The 19,656-nt window shown below is 43.6% G+C and overlaps 1 protein-coding gene and 1 pseudogene across 9 annotated transcripts in view; both read left to right on the forward strand.

Annotated features, from left to right (window-relative positions):
- Positions 1-19,656, forward strand: part of Helq (helicase, POLQ like) — a 38,523-nt gene that overhangs the window by 5,002 nt on the left and 13,865 nt on the right. For 2 of the 9 annotated variants that reach the window (XM_036200230.1, XM_036200231.1), the window contains exons 3-11: positions 1,695-1,873; positions 2,686-2,886; positions 3,247-3,319; positions 4,725-4,822; positions 7,863-7,961; positions 9,179-9,324; positions 11,637-11,876; positions 15,627-15,768; positions 16,151-16,255. In XM_036200230.1, coding sequence (XP_036056123.1) covers positions 1,695-1,873; positions 2,686-2,886; positions 3,247-3,319; positions 4,725-4,822; positions 7,863-7,961; positions 9,179-9,324; positions 11,637-11,876; positions 15,627-15,768; positions 16,151-16,255 — 1,283 coding nt within the window. Of the gene's footprint in view, positions 1-1,439; positions 1,874-2,685; positions 2,887-3,246; positions 3,320-4,724; positions 4,823-7,862; positions 7,962-9,178; positions 9,325-11,636; positions 11,877-12,821; positions 13,647-15,626; positions 15,769-16,150; positions 16,256-19,656 lie in introns of those variants that run through there. The other 7 variants (XM_036200232.1, XM_036200233.1, XM_036200235.1 and 4 more) reach the window with 7 other exon arrangements.
- LOC118592620 lies at positions 5,469-5,567 on the forward strand (annotated as a pseudogene).

Here is a 19,656-nt window from a genome sequence, read left to right on the forward strand (position 1 = left end):
TGCCTGCCCTTGCCTCCCAAGTTCAGGGGTTAGAGACGTGTACCACCACCCTCAGCTTCACTTTAATTCGTAAAACAGTGTATTCAAGCCCTTTAAATTAAATTTGGGATGGGTTTTTCTTAAACCTTATATTAAGGGTGTAAATAGTTTTTAACTTTTTCCCACTTGTTTGTTTGGTATACTTGGATGTGTATTGGTGTAGACAGGTGTGCCATGGCATGCATCTGGAGGTCAGAGGACAGCTTGTGGGATTTGGTTCTCTCCTTTCACTGTGTGGGTCCTTGGGATCAAACTCGGGCTGTCAGGCTTGGCAACAAACGACTTTGCCCACTGAACCATCTCACGGGCCTAATTCCTACTTTTAAGCTGTGAATGACATACTTGGAATAACTCATTTAGCTTACCCCCACTCCACCCCATAGTACTTGTTAGACAGTGATGCAGTAAGCATCCTGTGCATACTGTTTACACCCTCTTACTGAGTCGGTGGAGAATCCCGGAAGAAATGCTGATGAAGTCAACATGCAGTCTTATATTTTGTAATGCCGCATCAATTTTCTCACAGACTGTCTAATGGCGACTTCTCTGTACTCTCTGGGTTTTATGACTGTGGGATTTGTTTTTTCCTTCTTGTTTGTTTGGCTGATCCTGTAGATTACAGTTGAGCTTCTTTATGTATCTATTTGTTTGCCTGTTCCTCTAATGATAAAAAGATAGTTCAACAGTAAAGAACACTCACTGACTGCTCTTCCAGGGTGTGTGTGTGTGTGTGTGTGTGTGTGTGTGTGTGTAGGCTAAGCATCCACTCACAAAAAATACTAGTATGCATTTTGAAGATTGTTGATGTACGTTTTCAAATTACTTACTTCCATTATTATCATTTTATTCAGGGCCTGGTGGAATGCAGGCTAGCTATGTAGTTGAGGATAAACTTGAACTTCTGATCTTCCTATCTGCACTGCTCAGGTGCTAGGGTTACAGGCATGAGCCACCAGACCCCTTTTATGGGTCCTGGGGATCACCCCAGGCCTTCATACATGCTAGGTGAGCACTCTACCAACTGAACTACATCCTCAACCTCTAAATTCTTTAGAGCACTAGTTCTCATGTAACATTCTGATTTCAGTTATTTCTTACTGAATTGGAGGTGGGGAGACCCTAGTTGTACCAGTTAGCAACTGAAGCCTTTTATGATTTAAATAGTCCTTATTTAAAATGACATTTGGACCAAAGATCAAGTCCATAAGAGAGCTAATTGAAGGTTTTCTGGTTTGTGCAACGTCTTGTGGACTTCCTTTCTTCCTCAATTTCTGCCTGAGAGGCTCTTGGGTAGGTGAGGGAGGTAAGCCTAAATGATCTTGTAGAACATAGGATGGTTTTAGAATGAACACAGGTCCTTAGATCCTCCTTCTCTGTACATATTGACCCTTTGTCCCCAGGCAGCTGTCTGCTCCGCTGGAACTCGACACCTGTATCTGTCACGATTGTAAGGGCGAGCCAGTTGCCCACCTGCTGACCAGGGTTGAGCTGAGACCTGCTGGCTGTGCACATCCAGGATTGGGGCATTTACCACCTGTAAGAATTAGAGTGATCATGAAGACCGCCACGCTGAGAGTCCCGATTTCTTCTCACAAAAACTCCTGAGAATATTGAAGGGGGAAATAATCTCTGCTGTTTTTCTTTAAATTCTACAGACTGGCAGCATACTTGTCTAACATTAAGTTCTGTGCAAAAAAGAAAAAATTTAATATATTCCTTGCCGACGAGTGGTGGGAAAACCCTTGTGGCTGAGATTTTAATGCTACAAGAACTGCTCTGCCGACAGAAAGATGTATTAATGATTCTTCCATATGTGGCAATTGTCCAAGAAAAGGTGTGTGCATGTAAACAGCTGTTATGATCTGATAGAACGTCTTAAGATCTAAAACTAGCATGAATGTATAATTGTTAACTGATTCATTATTTGTTTGGATTACAGAAGTAGCACAGAGTACTTAGTTACTTTCCAATAGTAATTGCAAAAATAGTTTTTCTACTAAATTGGTAGTTTAAACTATATCTTAAATGTTCCATCAATATTTAGCTTGCTTTTTCAAGCAGAAAGTAACTCATTACCTTATCAGAATAAATGAGTCAATTTGATGGATTTTTTTATATATACAAAAGGAGACAGGTAAAATTTATTTTCACATTATATACTTTAAAAGTTATACATATCAGGGCTGGAGAGAGGGTGAAAAACCCTGGCTACTTTTGCAGAGGACCTGGGTTTGATTCCAAACACCCATGTGGTGGCTCACAACCATCTGTAACTAGTCCCAGGGCATGCATCACCCCTTTGGCTTCTCGCAGTGTGTGCACACACAGCACAGATACACATCCGGACAGAACGCCCGTGCACACATAATAATTTAAGAGTTACCTGTGTTTATTTTGTAAAGATCATCACCTTATTTTTGCAGCAGTTCCTAGATAGGTGTTCCTAAATTGCACCCATCGATGGGGACCATTTTACTTTAAGGGAATCCCTCTGAGTACTTTCACGCCATCTCTTTTTTTTTTTTGGAGCTGATGATCGAACCCAGGGCCTTGTGCTTGCTAGGCAAGCGCTCTACCACTGAGCTAAATCCCCAACCCTAACACCATCTCTTATTTGTGTTTTTGTTTATTTAACTACGACTCTAGATTTCCAGTTTATCAAGTTTTGGTATAGAACTTGGTTTCTTTGTTGAAGAATATGCTGGAAGCAAAGGAAGATTTCCTCCCACTAAAAGGAGGGAAAAGAAATCACTGTATATCGCCACTATTGAGAAAGGGCATAGCTTGGTGAACGCCTTGATTGAAACCGGAAGGATCAGCACACTGGGTCTGGTTGTCGTTGATGAGGTTGGTTAACATGTTTATTACACTAACATACTGGGCTCATTTTCCCAGCTACAGTTTGGATCCTCTTGGTAACTAAATTAATATGCAGAGAACACAAGAGACATTCCATGCCAGACAATCTTAAATTTGGCAAATGTTTCCTGAACTGTGAATATGGGTCTACAGAGACATTGTATAATGGTACTTATCAAATCCCAAATGTGTCAGGATGCTGCCCCAAATTTCATTAACCTAAAGCACCAAGTGTGTGCTATAGTTGTAATATCTAGTATATATTCATTCTGCACAAAAAGCCGTTTCATATAGACAATGTATGAAAATTGACGTCTTTGCTCCCTGCCCCCACTTTAAATCTCATAGTTGCACATGATCGGTGAAGGGGGCCGTGGCGCCATACTGGAGATGACCCTGGCCAAAGTCCTCTACACCAGCAGTGAGTATTGACTTAGAACAACTTTGATTCTGTCGCTGGGTTTCATAACCTAGAGCAAGGTACTTGAGGTTCATGCCCTAGCTTGTCAGCTTACACATCTGTGTTGGAAGAATGATGGGTGAGAATTACGAAGGTGCTCGGAGCAGACCTGCTTTCAATCTGCTGGCTCCAACTCCGCGTTCAGTCACATCACCAGCCTCCACAGTTCTGTCTGTAAAATGGAGATTGGAATGGTGCTAGCCTGGTGAAGTGGCTGTGAGGGTTCCTTGAAAATGTGTGATGCCTTCCCTGGGTGTCACACAACACTGCATAAGTCCTGCTGCCCCCATTACCTCAGCACCATCCTCCCAAGAGAACAGTATGTGCTTTTTCTGTTTTTGTGTTTTTAAAGACAAGGTCTCACTATATATATATATATAGCCTGGAATTTGCTTTGTAGACCAGGTGGCCTCAAAGTCACAGGGAGCCTGCCTCTGCCTTCTGAGTGTTGAGATTACGGGTGTGCACCACCACACCTGCAAAATATGTCTGAGCAGTCACTGTGAGGAACTATTTTGCAACATCCAGTTGTCTTTAGATATGCATGAAATACTCTACACATGTCTATTTATTGATGGAAAAGCTATAAATGTCATCTCATAAGTTTTTTATTAGTGGGTGTTAGGGATTGAGCCCTGTGTATCTGTGATGATCATGTACTCAAATACTGAGAAACACCTCTGGCCCCCCAAGAATAGTTTTAAGTTGTGAAAGTTCTGGGTCAGACAGTACTATATGATCAAACTCTGGTATTGTTTTGAAAAGAGTTTGGGGCTCTTTGAGCTTTGTGTCCTGTACAGCTGTTCAGATGCACACTACAGAGTGTTTATGCCCACTGTTTTATTTACAAGTCCTATGAAGTATCCTTTTGGGCTGCCTGAAAGGCCTCATTCCTTGAGCATCAGATTATTTACTGTGACAAAACACAATTTAGCAGTCTAAAAATCAAAACTCCAGAGTGGTCTAAAGCTTTTTGAATGCTGTTATAACACAACAAATGGAAAATTTTATTGACCTCATTTGATGGGGCACAGTCAATGCAAGTACACTAAAAGTCACATAAAAAGTTACCTTCGAGTGTAAGGAATATATGAAATAAATTGATAATGTGGTTAGACTTAAGTCACTTCAATATTCTTCTTTATGTATATGCAAATATTCCAGAATCTGACAAAAATCCCAAATCTGAAGCATGTCTGGTCCAAACATTCAGGTAAAGGACATACTTTATACCCTCATCTGCCTGCTTGTACCCTCATCTGCCTGCTCTCTGTTTCCAGACCACTCAGGCAGAATAGCACTGAAGTATTGCTAAAATTCCTTTGGACATAAATGACACATTGTTCTTAATATTTTTATTTTTTAGAAACAACTCAGATTATTGGCATGAGTGCAACGTTAAACAACGTTGAAGACCTACAGGAGTTCCTTAAAGCCGAATATTACACCAGTCAGTTCAGACCAGTAGGTACCCAGAGTTTGCATGTTATTGGTTATGATGCATTCACCTTAGAAGTAAGGGTGGCAGGCAGGAATGGGGTTTGGGCAGTGGTGGCACACACACCTTTATCCCAGCACTCAGGAGGCAGAGGCAGACAGATCTCTGACTTTGAGGCCAGCTGGTGTACAGAGAGAGTTCCAGGACAGTCAGGGCTACACAGAGAAATTCATTCTCATTCTCTCTCTCTCTCTCTCTCTCTCTCTCTCTCTCTCTCTCTCTCTCACACACACACACACACACACACACACACACACACACACACACAGAAAAAAGAAAGAAAGGAAAATAAGGGTGGTAAGCATAGTGTGTTTTAGAGCGACTGAGTGGTGAAGGTACAGAATTCCACTCGCCGTAGCTACATGCTAATAGTTTACATATAGGGAATGTCAACTGCGAGGCTAGGGGTCTTGGCTCGAGTCACTAATGTATTTATAGCATCAGGACCAGTGATTGGACAGTGGGCCCTCAGTAAACATTTACTGAATGAGATTTCCCAGAACTCATTTTATGTTTCACTTATGAGTATCTGAAGTTAATGTTTTAATTGGGTAAGATTTCATGAGGTATGTTTGGACCTACTGTCGACATTAAAAATTTACCTTAATTCCCGCTGCAGCAACACATGTATTAAAATCAGAATAGTACAGATGATTAGCATGGCCCCCTTGCAAGGATGACAAGAAAATTGGTTAAATGGTTCACATTTTTAATCTTACAAAAAGAGCCACTGCCAGTCAATGGCTGCTAAAAGGGAGAATCGGGGCTGGAGAGATGGCTCATCAGATAAGAGCACTGACTGCTCTTCCAGGGGACCCTGGTTTAGTGTCCAGCAACCACATGGCAGCTCACAAAGTTCTTTAACTCCAGTCCCATGGGATCCAGTGCCGCCTTCTGGCCTCCAAAGACACAGCACACATGTGGTGCGTAGACAACATGCACACAAAACACTCATACACATAAATTATATAAAATGAGAGGGAGGGTCAGTCTTCTCAGGGATGAGCACCCTGATGGGATCCAGTCCCAAGAGGTCAGCCCTAACTTGTAGTTAGAGTTTTCCTGCCTGGCCCAGTCAGGACAAATCTCTCTTACCCGCCAGTCCCACAGTCGCTCAGACCCAACCAAGAAAGCACACAGAAACTTATATTGCTTATAAACTGTATGGCCGTGGCAGGCTGCTTGTTATCTACCTTTTCTATCTTAAATTAACCAATTTCTGTTAATCTATACTTTGCCACATGGCGTGTGGCTTACCAGTGTCTTTACATGTTGCTTCTCATGGCAGCGGCTGGCGGTGTCTCTCCCCAGCCTTCTACATCCCAGAATTCTCTTCTCTCTTGTCCTGCCTATACTTCCTGCCTAGCCTCTGGCCAATCAGCATTTTATTTGTACAGAGTGATATCCATTTATGCATACAAGCAACACTGAATGAACTCAGTAGGCTGTGTGTGTGTGAACAACAATAGTTAAAGAAAAAGAGGTCGTGAACTTGAGAAAAAAAAAAGAGGGAGAGAAAGGTGGAAATGATGTAAATAGAGTACTATTGTGTGGATTCTAAAGTAATTTTTTCGATTTAAAGAAAGAAATTACCGTAGTCAGGCTTGATGGTACAGACATAAAATCTCAGCATTCAGGAGGCTGAGGCTAGAGGAGCTTGAGTTTTAGGCCAGCCGGAGCTACAGACTGAGTTCAGAGCTGGACTGGGCTATCTAGCAAGACCCTGTGAAGGAAAAAAACTCTTAAAATATTTCCAAGTGCCTGTGCTTTCGTAATTATAGTACTTTTAAAAGTAAGTTAAGAACTGACATGATTTATTTTACTTTATTTTTATTTCTTGGTTTTGAGACAAGACATGTCCCAGACTGGCCTAGTTATCCAGCAAAGGATGACCTTGAACTCGATCCTCCTGTGTCCACCCCCAAGTACTGGTGTTGCAGGCAGTGCTATTATACCTGGCTTACATGGATTTAAATTTAAAACTAATAACAGCATTCCCCAAATGTTTGACTAAAGTTAAAAGTGTGATTCATTATTATCTGAAGATAGCTTATAATGTACATACACTATGCTTGTATATACTTGTATATATAATGTTTGTAATGTACATACACTATATCTGCAGTAGTGTGGCTGTTATGTGTCTAGATTTTTAGAAAGTAATTTTTGAGGATCACTAAATATTATTTTGAAATTCGTTATTTTACATTTGTACCACATATAAAAATTTCCGGGTTGGGGATTTAGCTCAGTGGTAGAGCTTTTGCCTAGCAAGTGCAAGGCCCTGGGTTCAGTCCTCAGCTCCGGGGGGAAAAAAAATTTCCAGGAATTATTTTCTGACCTTAGATGTCAAATTAAGAACCTACTTTTTTTTTTTTTTTTTTTTTTTTTTTTTTTAAGATTTATTTATTTATTATGTGTGCAGCGTGTATGACTACAGGCCAGAAGAGGGCACCAGATCTCATTACAGATGGTTGTGAGCCAACATATGGTTACTGGGAATTGAACTCAGGACCTCTGGAAGAGCAGTCAGTGCTCTTAACCTCTGAGCCATCTCTCCAGCCTCCAAGAACCTACTTTTTAAAAAACAGTCAAGAATCCACTCTTAAGAACCAGTGAACTGGGGGCTGAGGAGATAGTCAGGTGATAAAGTGCTTGCCTTTCAAGCATGAGGACCTGAGCTCAGTCCCCAGAACCCACACAGGACAGCCAGGCAGGCCCGTGTGTGTGTGTGTGTGTGTGTGTGTGTGTGTGTGTGTGTGTGTGTGTGTGTGTGTGCGTGCGCGCGCGCGCTCTTAACCACTAAGCCATCTCTCCATCTTCTCCAGCCCGATTTTTCAAAGATCTTAATGTAAAGGGAAATGGCAAAGCCGGAACTTTTATGGTGAAGCATGTCTACAGATCCTAGAATAGCTGAGGTCTTTGTGTAGGTGTCCTTGTTAAAAAAATTTATTAAATTTCAAATTACAAATTTTATATGAATTGCCTATTTCCTTTTACTTCAAGGTTGAACTAAAAGAATACCTGAAAATAAATGACGCAATCTATGAGGTGGACAGCAGAGCTGCGGATGGCATGGCCTTCTCTCGTCTCCTTAATTATAAGGTGTGATGGTTTGGAACCCTTGAGTCCCGGCTCCCCGCTTTGTGCCCAGGTGTGCAGGGCACTGCAGCAGGTTCACGTGGGGCTAATGGGTGTGTATTGGGGGAGGGGTCTGGGACTTGATTTGTCATGGATGGCAGCTGCTGATTGACTGCAGCTGGTTTCCTGTTGTGTTGTTTGTGGGGCTGGGGATCAAGCCAGGGCCTCTCCTGCACACACAAGGCACACACACCACTGAGCTACACCTAGGTCCAGTTTTAGCATTCGCTCATACTGGGCTTCTTCCTTGGGCATGTCTGTGAAGTTGGGTATTTTATAGTTGCTGTGTGCGATACTGTGAAAGGGAAGGACTGTGTGCGCACCAGTTTGAAAGACAAAACCACATTGTGCACACATCCTGTTAGTGAGCTCTTGTGGTAGTTAAGAATTAGAATACTATTTATTCAAGTAACTGCTGAATTTTGAGGAAGTACTTATTCGGTTGTTTGCACCTGACTAATTAATGAGCCGGCAAGATGTTTCTTGGCTCCTGAACCATGAAAATTTGGAGACACATCTGGTAGATATGTCATTCACCCAGCAACAGCAGAATAGTTTATAGTCTTGTAAGTGACACGTTGGTGTGTAGAGGTGGTTGTGTTTGCACGCTGATGGCTTACGACTGCCATGAAGGGTATTTAAAAGGAAGCATTTTATTGCAGCTTTAGAATTTCGTGAGGTATAGTCTAAATTCTTCTCTTAGTTTTCAGTAAAGGAAAGGATCTAAGGAGATTTTACTGTGCTTTTATTTCATGCCCTTTGTGTCCCTGCACAATGTTACAAATTGTCATAATTCTCTGCTATTTTTTCCCTTCTGGAAGTGTTAAGGAATCTGATTGGTAATAGGAAAGGGTGGTCGCCTGTGCAGGCCTTTGACTGTCGGTGACACCAGTCCTCGTCCCTCTGGGCTCTCTGTTCAGCTCGGGTGGAGGCGGGCATATAATAGTTATTAATAACATGGACTGCTTTCACTTCCTTAATCCTTAATTGTTTAATCCTCTTTTTAGACTAAATGTGCCCCCAAACCAAATCTCTAACAAACCACCTAAGAAGAAGAGTGAACAGCCCATGTTTTATAGCGCTCTCATGTTTTGTTTCAGTGATGAGATATGGAGTATTTAAAAGTCACAGGAAATGGATGCACTTTACAGTTGCAGTCTGCCTGGCTCCTTGTTTTGCAGTATTCTGATGTCCTGAAAAGGATGGATCCCGATCACTTGGTGGCCTTGGTGACAGAAGTTATCCCCAACTACTCATGCCTAGTTTTTTGTCCCAGTAAGAAGAACTGTGAAAATGTAGCAGAAATGTTGTGTAAATTTTTAAGCAAGTACGTTAATCTTTTTTGAATTATCTGTTCTGTTTGTTGTAAGTTACAGATGGGATAATACACTCTACATGTTGGATGATCACTATTTTCTTAGCAGAGCATTATGGTTTTATTAGGTTCTGAAGGAATTGGCCTTAAAGTTTAACTGAAATTCACATTAAAGTAGACTGTTCCACAGTTACAGGAGAGTGACCACCACAGAGGCTTAGATTTGAAGGTTTGGCTGAGCAGTGACTCAGGGTTCAGCCACATCTTAGACCATTCTACATGTCTGGGAATGGGCCCCAGCAGGCTGCATGAGCAAGGGTGGGCTGTATGCAGCGAGGGTAGGGTGACCACTGTCATCTCTCCAAGGCCAGCTCATGTCTGCAGCTGAACTTTCTCTTCCATAAGCACTATCTTTGTTTTCTTAACTTGTGTGGGCACTAGATATACTTTCCTATGAATTCTGGAAATGTCTTAGTTTGGGAGCTTGAGTTGTTTTAATGTAAGCTCTGCTGTGTCCACAGAGACAGTATAAGGCAGCTGTAAGTGCTGATAGTTCTGTTTTTCCTGCACCTGTTTGTTGTGTGTGGGTTATGTAATTTTTACACCCCGTTTGGCCTCTTACCCAAGGCTAATTCGGTAGTCATAGACTATTAACATGAATTTTTAATCTGCCATTCTCTACCTTCCCTCTCAATCCTACTGGCATAGACTATCTAAATTAGAATTAAATTTACTGGGTAGTACTATGATAAAATTTTTTAGGGTATAGTCAAGAAGTTGAATTTCAGTAATTGATTGTCTGCCTTTACAACAATGGTTTTGATTATTTAAGGGGAAAAAAAGCCAGGCATTATAGCTCACGCCTTTAAGCCCAGCACTCAGAGGCAGAGGCAGGAGGACCTGTGTGGGTTTGAGTCCATCTTAGTCTATATACTGAGTTCCAGGACAGCCAGGCCATTGGGCTGGAGAGACGATGCCTCAGGGGTTAAGAGCACTTCCTGTTCTCCCAGAGGACCTGACCCAAGTTTTGTTTCCAACACCCATTTCAGGTGACTCACAGCTCCAAGAGGATTCAGCACCTATAGACACCTATACACTCAATCTCCCTCTCTCTCTCTCTCTCTCTCTCTCTCTCTCTCTCTCTCTCTCTCTCTCACACACACACACACACACACACACACACACACACCCCTAAATTTTTTTAAACTAAGAAAAATAAGGAAATTAATATTTTTTTCTTACAAAATCACTCAATATTTAGTATAATTTTAGACATTGTTTTGCTGTATGGTATGTTTCCATTTTCAGAGCAGAACATTTCTGCCTTAAAATAAGACAACCTATCTCCCATAAAGACATGTATTGTAGAGGAAATAATCATAGTATCTAGAGCAGGGGTCTAAACCTGGCCTCCCTTCCATGGATTCATAGGAGGTATAGGAACAAAAACTCAGGAAGCCCATGAAGCTTCTGAAATTGTATGTAAAGTGATGTGTTTATATAAGTAGTTGACTTTCCCTTAGTTTTAATCAGGTTTCCATAAGGTCTGTGATCTGGAAAAAAAAAGACTTGGAGGGTGTTTCTAATGGTTAATGAAGTAAGAATTAAAATTAAAAGAACCTCTTATGGGGCTGGGGAGATGGCTCAGTCAGAAAACCCAAGTTTGGATTCCTGGCATCCTTGTGAAAGCCAGGCATGGTGGCTCACACCTGTAATCCAATACTGGGGAGACACAGGAGGCTCCCTGGAGCACATGCAGGAGGCTCCCTGGAGCTCACTGGCCAACTAGTCTTGCTGGAGTCAGTGAATTCCAGGTTCAGTGAGAGATTCTGTCTTAAAAACCAAAGTGAAGACGGTGAGAAAAACACTTGACATCAACCTCTGGCCTTCATACGGAGACATGTCTACACCCCTGTACACAAATGGGAACACAGGCACATGCATACAAAATACCCACAAAGAACATTTTGTGTACTTGTACTGATAAAAATAATACATAACTAAAAGGGATGTTAACATGATGTAGTAAAAGAAAAATGGTAAGCACTTTCTAACTATAATTCAAGGGCTCATATTTCTTCCTTTTAAAGATTTATTTATTTTATGAGTGTGGGTGCTTTGCATACACACACACACATATATACACATGCACCGTGTGTGCACCTGATGTCTTCAGAGGTCACAAGAAGGCACTGGATACCCTGGAACTGGAGATACAAGTGGTTGTGAGCTGGGTTCTTCCTCTGGAAGAACAATCAGTGTTCTTAACTGCTGAGCCATCTCTCTAGTGCCAGGCTCTTATATCTAATGGATTGTTTCTCTAGGGATTATCTAAACCACAGAGAGAAAGAAAAATGTGAGGTGATAAAGAACTTGAGGAACGTGGGCGGTGGTAAAGTGTGTCCTGTCTTGAAGCGCACCATCCCCTTTGGAGTTGCCTACCACCACAGTGGTCTAACTAGTGATGAACGGAAGCTTCTGGAAGAGGCCTACTCCACGGGCGTGCTCTGCCTTTTCACCTGCACATCCACCCTGGCAGCAGGGGTCAATCTCCCAGCACGCAGGTGAGATTCATCAACTGCTTTCCTCTGCCGAGTTAGTTGATTGGTTTGTTTCCCTTAACATTTTAATGAAAAAGCAGATTTCCTGATGGTAGATTCCTCCCTTTTGTGCCCCCTCCCTTTCATGTGTGTGTCTGTTTGTGTTTTGATCTTGTGAGGCAGGGACTCTAGCCCAGGCCTCCACCTGGGGGGAATCCTGCCTCCTTCCTAGTGCCGGGATTAGAGGCATGACTTGATTTGGAAAGCCAGTCTGGGGGTGGAGTTCAGTGGTTAGAGCCTTGCCTGACATATATAAGGCCCTGGGTTCAATCCACAAGGGGAGGGGCTGATTAAAGCCATCTGAATGCAGTAGCTTTTGTTGTTGTTTGAGAAATTGTATACACTGACTGTTCTTCCAGAGGACCCGGGTTCAGTACCCAGCTCACAGCCACTTGTATCTCCAGTTCCAGGGGGTCCAGTACCTTTTTGTGACCTCTGAAGACATCAGGCACACACACGGTGCATGTGTATATATATGTGTGTGTGTGTGTCCTGGAACTCGTTCTGTAGACCAGGCTGGCCTGGAACTCAGAGATGCTCCTGCCTCTGCCTCCTGAGTTCTGGGATTAAAGTCACATGCCACCACTGCCCAGCCTGAATGCAATAGCTTCTTAAAAGTCAGATCCTCAGTTACCTTTTCACATATTACCAAACTTATAAAACTATATAACTGACTTCTTTATAATTCATGACTGTGGGTTTTTTTTCTAGCAAACAATTTATTTTCACGCATTTCTGTGACTGTCAAAGCATGCTTTCCTGCTGGGCACACGTAGGACGTGTGTCACAGTCATCAATTGTGCTGTCGTCCCGAGTTCATGTTTATCGACTGATCTGTTTAGACGCAGGTCGCACTGTGTGGTCCTGGCTGGGCTCTAACTCGCTATGGAAATCTGTCGTTGAACACAGAAATCCTCCTGCCCCGACTCCAGGTGCGGCGATGAAAGCCTGCAGCCGCAGCACCATGCTCAGCGTGGAGCCAACTTGCGGTTTCTGTGAGATTTGTAGTTTCTCCTCACCAATGCTTTTTTCTCTTCGTTTTATTTATATTGTGGGGTAGAGCATGCGTGTCCCAGTGTGACTCTGGAGGTTGGAGGACAGCCTTTGCGAGTCAGGAGGCAGCTGGTTGTCTCCCTCTGCTATGTGGGTCCTGGGGATGGAGCTCAGGTTGTCAGCCTTGGAGGCAAGTGCCTTTGTCCACGGAGCTGTCCCTCCAACAGCATGGAGACCTTCCCTTGGATTTTCCTCGTGGCGTGTAATTACACTAATTATGGTCGTGTGATATTCCCTCCTGTTCCCACATCGCCATCCCCCACCCCCGGCACCTAACTGCTAAACATGCATTTCTGTATTGAACCCTCCAATTTATGACCGACATTTTGTAGAATTAAAATCTACTAAGTCATTAACTAGTCACATCAGGTAAATGAGTTTCAAAGCCAAGATTGGAACCCAAGCAGCCTGATGGTGTGATTCCCAACAGCCCAGCTTACCTGTCTTCAGTTAGGGCTTGGCACTTGATGAGGGCTGCGTCGTGAGCTCCATGGTTTTCTTGTCTTAGGACTGTTGGTAGTCATTTCTGTATTTCACCCTCCGTCACCTTCTCTTGTGACTTTGGCTTGAGTGGGGCAAAGGTGTGTGGTTTGACCTGTCGCTCTCGTTGGCCTACTTCTCCAGCTTTAACTTCCCTATAAAATCCAGGTTTCTTAGTGGGCTGGGAAGCAGAGTGCTGCCCAACACCAAAGAGAGCCCCTATGTTCAAACCCCAGTACCACCACCCCAAATCACCCCAGTACCACACCATCCCCAAATCACCTCAGTATCACCAACCCAAATAACTCCAGTACCAACCACCCCAAATCACTCCCAGTACCACACCACCCCCCAAATCACCCCAGTACCACCACCCCAAATCACCCCAGTACCACCCCCCCCCCAAATCACCCCAGTACCACCACCCAAATCACCCCAGTAACCACCCCCCAATCACCCCAGTACCACACACCCCCAAATCACCCAGTACCACCACCAAATCAACCCAGTACCCGACCACCCAAAAATCACCCCAGTACCACCACCCCCCAAACACCCCAGTACCACCTCCCAAATCACTCCAGTACCACCCCCCAAATCACTCCAGTACCCACCCCCCAAATCACTCTAGTTACCACCCCAAAATCACCACCAGTACCACCACCCCCAAATCACCCCCGTACCCCCCCCCCAATCACCCCAGTACCACCCTCAAATTACTCCAGTACCACCACCCAAAAATCACCCAGTACCACCACCCCCAAATCACTCCAGTACCACCCCCCCAAATCACTCTAGTACCACCACCCAAAAATCACTCCAGTACCACCACCCCCAAATCACCCCAGTACCACCCCCCAAATCACCCAGTACCACCACCCAAAAATCACCCCAGTACCACCACCCCCAAATCCCCCCAGTACCACCCCCCCCAAATCACCCCAGTACCACCTCCCAAATCACTCCAGTACCACCCCCCCAAATCACTCCAGTACCACCCCCCCAAATCACTCTAGTACCACCCCCCAAAAATCCCCCCAGTACCACCACCCCCAAATCACCCCAGTACCACCCCCCCAAATTACCCCAGTACCACCCCCCCAAATCACCCAGTACCACCCCCCCAAATTACCCCAGTACCACCCCCCCAAATCACCCCAGTACCACCTCCCAAATCACTCCAGTACCACCCCCCCCAAATCTATATTTTTAAGACAGAAGTAGGTTAGCCCCAGTTAGATTGGATCAGAGGGTGTGGAAATGGATGGATATAATGGCAATACGTTTTATAAACGTATGGAATTATCAGAATATAAAAAGTTAGTTTTTTACTATTCTATTAGTGACGTTCATCTTGTGTTACACTTCTTGTAGCAGTCTGCTTTACTACAGTGGCTGTGGTCCCCTGGGATTTTCTGTGGATACTATGTACAATTTTTCAGAAGTCTTTACTGGGGTTGGGGATGTAGCTCATTGGTAGAGCTAGCAAACGCAAGGCCCTGGGTTTGATCCTCAGCTCAAAAAAAAGTCTTTACTGTTCCCTATTTTTCTTTATTGTATTTAGTCGTTTATTGTGTGTGTTCTCGTATCTTCTTTTATGTTTGTTTTCTTCAAGCGTTAAACAGTGTGTTGAGATCTATAAATGCAGAGGGTGGTCATCTGTAGGCAGTGATAGACTCTTCCGTTCCCTTTGAGGAGTCTGACTGCAGACTAGTTTATACCCGAGCAGGACTGAAATTGCTGTTTTCGTAGACTCAGTCCAGTTGAAGTCTGCAATGCCTTACAGTTAAAGATCGTATCAGTTCGTAAATCGGAAGCCTGCAGTGGTGGTCCATGCCAGATCTTTCAGTTCCAGCTGTAAGATCCAGACGCTTGTAGAGCATTGCTGTCGACTGCCCATAGGCCTCTGACTCCCGAGACTTGAGGGCAAGTGACGGCCGTGGCGTTGACTCACCTCGTGCTAAGATAAGCCACTTACTGAACCTTGGCTAATTCCTTCGTAAGTATTTTGTAAGAATTGCAGAAGATATACTCAAGAACCTAGGACATCAAAGATGTACTGTGAATGGAGTTTTATTTAAAGCTAACATGTTATTACATCTAATAACAGGTAAAATGGAATTGTGTTTAAAAGTAGTGTATTGACATAGAGGGTCATTTTTAATTTAAAACTGTCCGTAGAGTCATCTTACGAGCCCCCTATGTGGCTAGAGAGTTCTTGCGGAGGAATCAGTATAAGCAGATGATTGGCAGGGCTGGCCGTGCCGGCATCGACACCGTTGGCGAGAGTATTCTTCTACTGCAAGAAAAAGACAAGCAACAGGTAGTGCTGCTCATCTGCCCAGACTGCTGCTGCTGTCCTGTCGGTCTGTCTTTTCTCCCTTTTCATTGGCCTAGCCCTTACATGAAATCATCTCTTAAAAACTAATTACCCCATTCCTTAATGATAGATCCTCCTGTATGATTAAGACTTCGAAAGAGTGGTTCAAATATTTATATAGATTTCAGACAATGAAAATATTTTTCTATTATTTTATAGAACATCTGTTAATTCTTGCTTTTTTTGGTTTCTGTAATATGATTTTGTTTTGACTTTGGAGGAGTCTGGGCCTTCCCAGGATCTGTACAAAGTGTAAGGCCTCTATGTGGAACATTGTTGAGCATTAGTAACAGCACAAAGCATAAAACTGCTTTAACTTTTATAGGTCCTGGAACTGATAAACGGACCCCTGGAAAACTGCTACAGCCATCTTGTTGAGGAATTCACCAAAGGAATCCAGAGTTTGTTTCTGTCTTTAATTGGTTTGAAGGTATTTTTAAAGGTCTTCTTAAATATGACAACTATTACCTGAGATAATAGAGATTTTAAAAAATTCAGGCAAATTATAAAATATAAAAAAAATGTTAACTTCTAATATAATGTGAAAAAGAACTATCTATGATGTAAAAATCTAAATCTGGGACTGGAAAGATGGCTCAGTGAATTAAGAGCACTGGCTGCTCTTCCAGAGGACCTGGATTCAGTTCCCAGCACCCACATTCCAGCTCACAACTGTCAGTAACTACATTTCCAGGAGATCCAACACCCTCACATAGAAATATATGCAGGCAAACACCAGTGCACTTAAAAATAAATGAATTGTTTTTCAAAAATAATCTAAATCTGAGTCTTTTTAGTTCTTCAGTTAGAGGAAATATAGGAAATCAGATAATAATTGATACCTCCCGAAAGTTGTTTTCTAGGAGACAGTCTTGTGGAAGCCATGAAACAGTGGGTCCATATATGTGACAACCCATCACCTCTGCTCACACTAAAACGGAAGTGTGGCTGTAACCCTGTGGTACAATACCGTCACCTCGAGCTGGATGGCTGTAGCAAGCCCCAGCTCTGCAAACATGTAGGGCAGCAGCTGATGCTCTCCAGAGCAGAACGTTACCAAGTTATGAGGCTCTGTAGGCTGGGTGTAGTAAGTGCATTTTCACTTACAAGATTTTCACGTTATGGTTTACTAACATGTAAACAGCATCTTAGAGATTTGTACAGTCTTTATCAAGTATGAAAAATCATGAGATTAGGAATTAGATTTGTTCTTGAGTAACTAAACTTAGCCCTGGTGCCCAAGTATATTTAGCCACAAAGTAGTAAAAGCCAGAGTTTAAATTAGCGTTCTCTTACTGCAAAATCACTGTTCTTAGCTCATCACATAGCCTGTCCTCATTACTATGAACTTGGAAGTAAAAGTGTGAGGCATAACTGATAGAGATACCACAAGTTTTGGTACCTTGCAGATGAATGTCATTACAGTATCACCTGGCCACTTAGAATCATGAAAGTCTAAAGGAAGAAGAATTAGCATTGAGGTTGAAAAAGAGAGACCCCAACAAGATATAGAAGGAAGCAATAAGTCATCCTAGGTAGAGTAGAAGGCAAGAAAAGAAAGCTTAATGTGAGGTGGATAATAGTCAGCAGACCGGATGCTGTAACTCTGGAGAAGGGCTGTGATGTGGGTAATAGGCTGGATGCTGTAACTCTGGAGAAGGGCTGTGATGTGGGTATTAGGTTGGATGCCGTAACTCTGGAGAAGGGCTGTGACCTGGGTAATAGGTTGGATGCTGTAACTCTGGAGAAGGGCTGTGATGTGGGTAATAGGCTGGATGCTGTAACTCTGGAGAAGGGCTGTGATGTGGGTAATAGGCTGGATGCTGTAACTCTGGAGAAGGGCTGTGATGTGGGTATTAGGTTGGATGCCGTAACTCTGGAGAAGGGCTGTGACCTGGGTAATAGGTTGGATGCTGTAACTCTGGAGAAGGGCTGTGATGTGGGTAATAGGCTGGATGCTGTAACTCTGGAGAAGGGCTGTGACCTGGGTATTAGGTTGGATGCCGTAACTCTGGAGAAGGGCTGTGATGTGGGTAATAGGCTGGATGCTGTAACTCTGGAGAAGGCCTGTGACCTGGGTAATAGGTTGGATGCTGTAACTCTCAAGAAGGCTGAAGATACCGAAGAGTGGATTGTTGAGAGGCAAAAGTTGCCCCAAACCATTGGTGTTGACTGGGGTAGTAGAGGAGCATGCCATCAGGTACATAACAGTTATTATAGAGATTTGGTAAGAACAAGGACTCTGATACCGGCCAAGACTTGTGACTTGTACAGTCCGAGGTCAGAGGCTCAGAGGATGGAAGTGGGCATCCAAGAGACACCGATGACGGGAAGGGCAGGAATCTCCAGGAAGGGAACATAACAGTTGCAGCGTAGATTCAGTGAGCCCCGGTTTTTTATCACAGCCATGTTTCAGACACCCCTGATAAACACCTTAAGGACTCAAATCCTTGAACTAAGTATAATTTCTGTTTTATAAACATTGAATTGGAAGCAAAGAGCAGTAGTCTGCTCTCAGCTGTAGACCTGCACTGCATGCCTGGGTCCCTTGCTGAATCCTCGCTTTCCTGTCTTCTGATGGCTCCCTGCATGCACTGCCTGGCCTACCACATCCCCTCCAAGTAATGCTCCACACGGACTAATTACAAAATAGGAATGCATATGTCACTCTTTCCACTTCAACTTTGTTGGTGGTTTTCCTGTGCTATAAAAATTGAACCCAAGCATGTTCCACAGCATCTTTAATCTCAGCACTTGGGAGACAGAGGTAAGAAGACCTTTGTGAGTTCCAGACCAGCTAAGACTACAAAGCAGGACTCGGTCTTTTAAAAAAAAAAATTAACCCAAAACCTGGATAGTGGTCATATACCTGTAGTCCCAGCCCCTAGGAAGTGGAGGCAGACAAATCAGGAGTTGAAGACCTACTTGGCTACATGAGACCCTGTCTTAAAATAAAACAGAAACCCAAAGGAAAAGATTTAACCTGGATTCTCCTCCTGGTGCGTGGTTAATGCGGCCTCAGCTTGTCTCTCCAGTCTGGTCTCTTGCATGGTTTTGCTCTCCATTCCAGAAACCCTGGCTTTTGTTTCCACGTCTCTAAGACCTTAATGCTCCCTAGATGTGGTGGCTTGCCCATCTTCCTTGGGGATGCCTCCCTGCACCTCTGAGTCAGTCTGTTATTCCCTTTACAAGACTGCATTCCGGTCCGTTAACAGCACCGATCAGTTTGAGGTCCTGTTTCAGTTTGAGGTCTTGTTTTTGTTACTATTATTTGACTAATAACATTCCCCTGCTCTAAAGCCCTGAAAAGGCGGGGCTTATGATTCTATTTGCTGACCATTGCATTCCAGTGCCTTACGCCGACTTGGCGTGTGGTTGGCACTCAATAAATGCTTTAACGGACTTGGCTTTGGAGTAGTCCAAAGGTAGACAGAGGCCGACCCCGGTTTAAATCATGGCCAGGCTGCCCAGAGAGGAGTGGGAAGATGACGTGAAGACAGGTATTGAGTCAGGCAGAGACGCCCCTTGCACCTGCTCTACCCAGCCTTCTACCGCATCAACTGTGATGAGTCAGGAGAGAAGCAGCGTGGAAACTTAGTTATTTTTATTACTGAGATAAAACACCATGACCGAGACAACTTGTCGAAGGAGGAGTTCAATTGGGCTTATGGTTCCAGAGGATTAGGGTCCATAATGGTGGGAATAGGACCCAGCAGGTGGCAGACCTGTCCTCGAGCTGGAAGCTGCAAGCTCACATCTCAGACTAAAGCAGAAAACAGGGCTCCGAATGGGAATGGAGTGTGGTTCATTCCTCCAGCAAGGCCCTGCCCA

The sequence above is a fragment of the Onychomys torridus genome, chromosome 10 (genome assembly GCF_903995425.1).
Source record: "Onychomys torridus chromosome 10, mOncTor1.1, whole genome shotgun sequence".
NCBI classification, from domain to species: domain Eukaryota; kingdom Metazoa; phylum Chordata; class Mammalia; order Rodentia; family Cricetidae; genus Onychomys; species Onychomys torridus.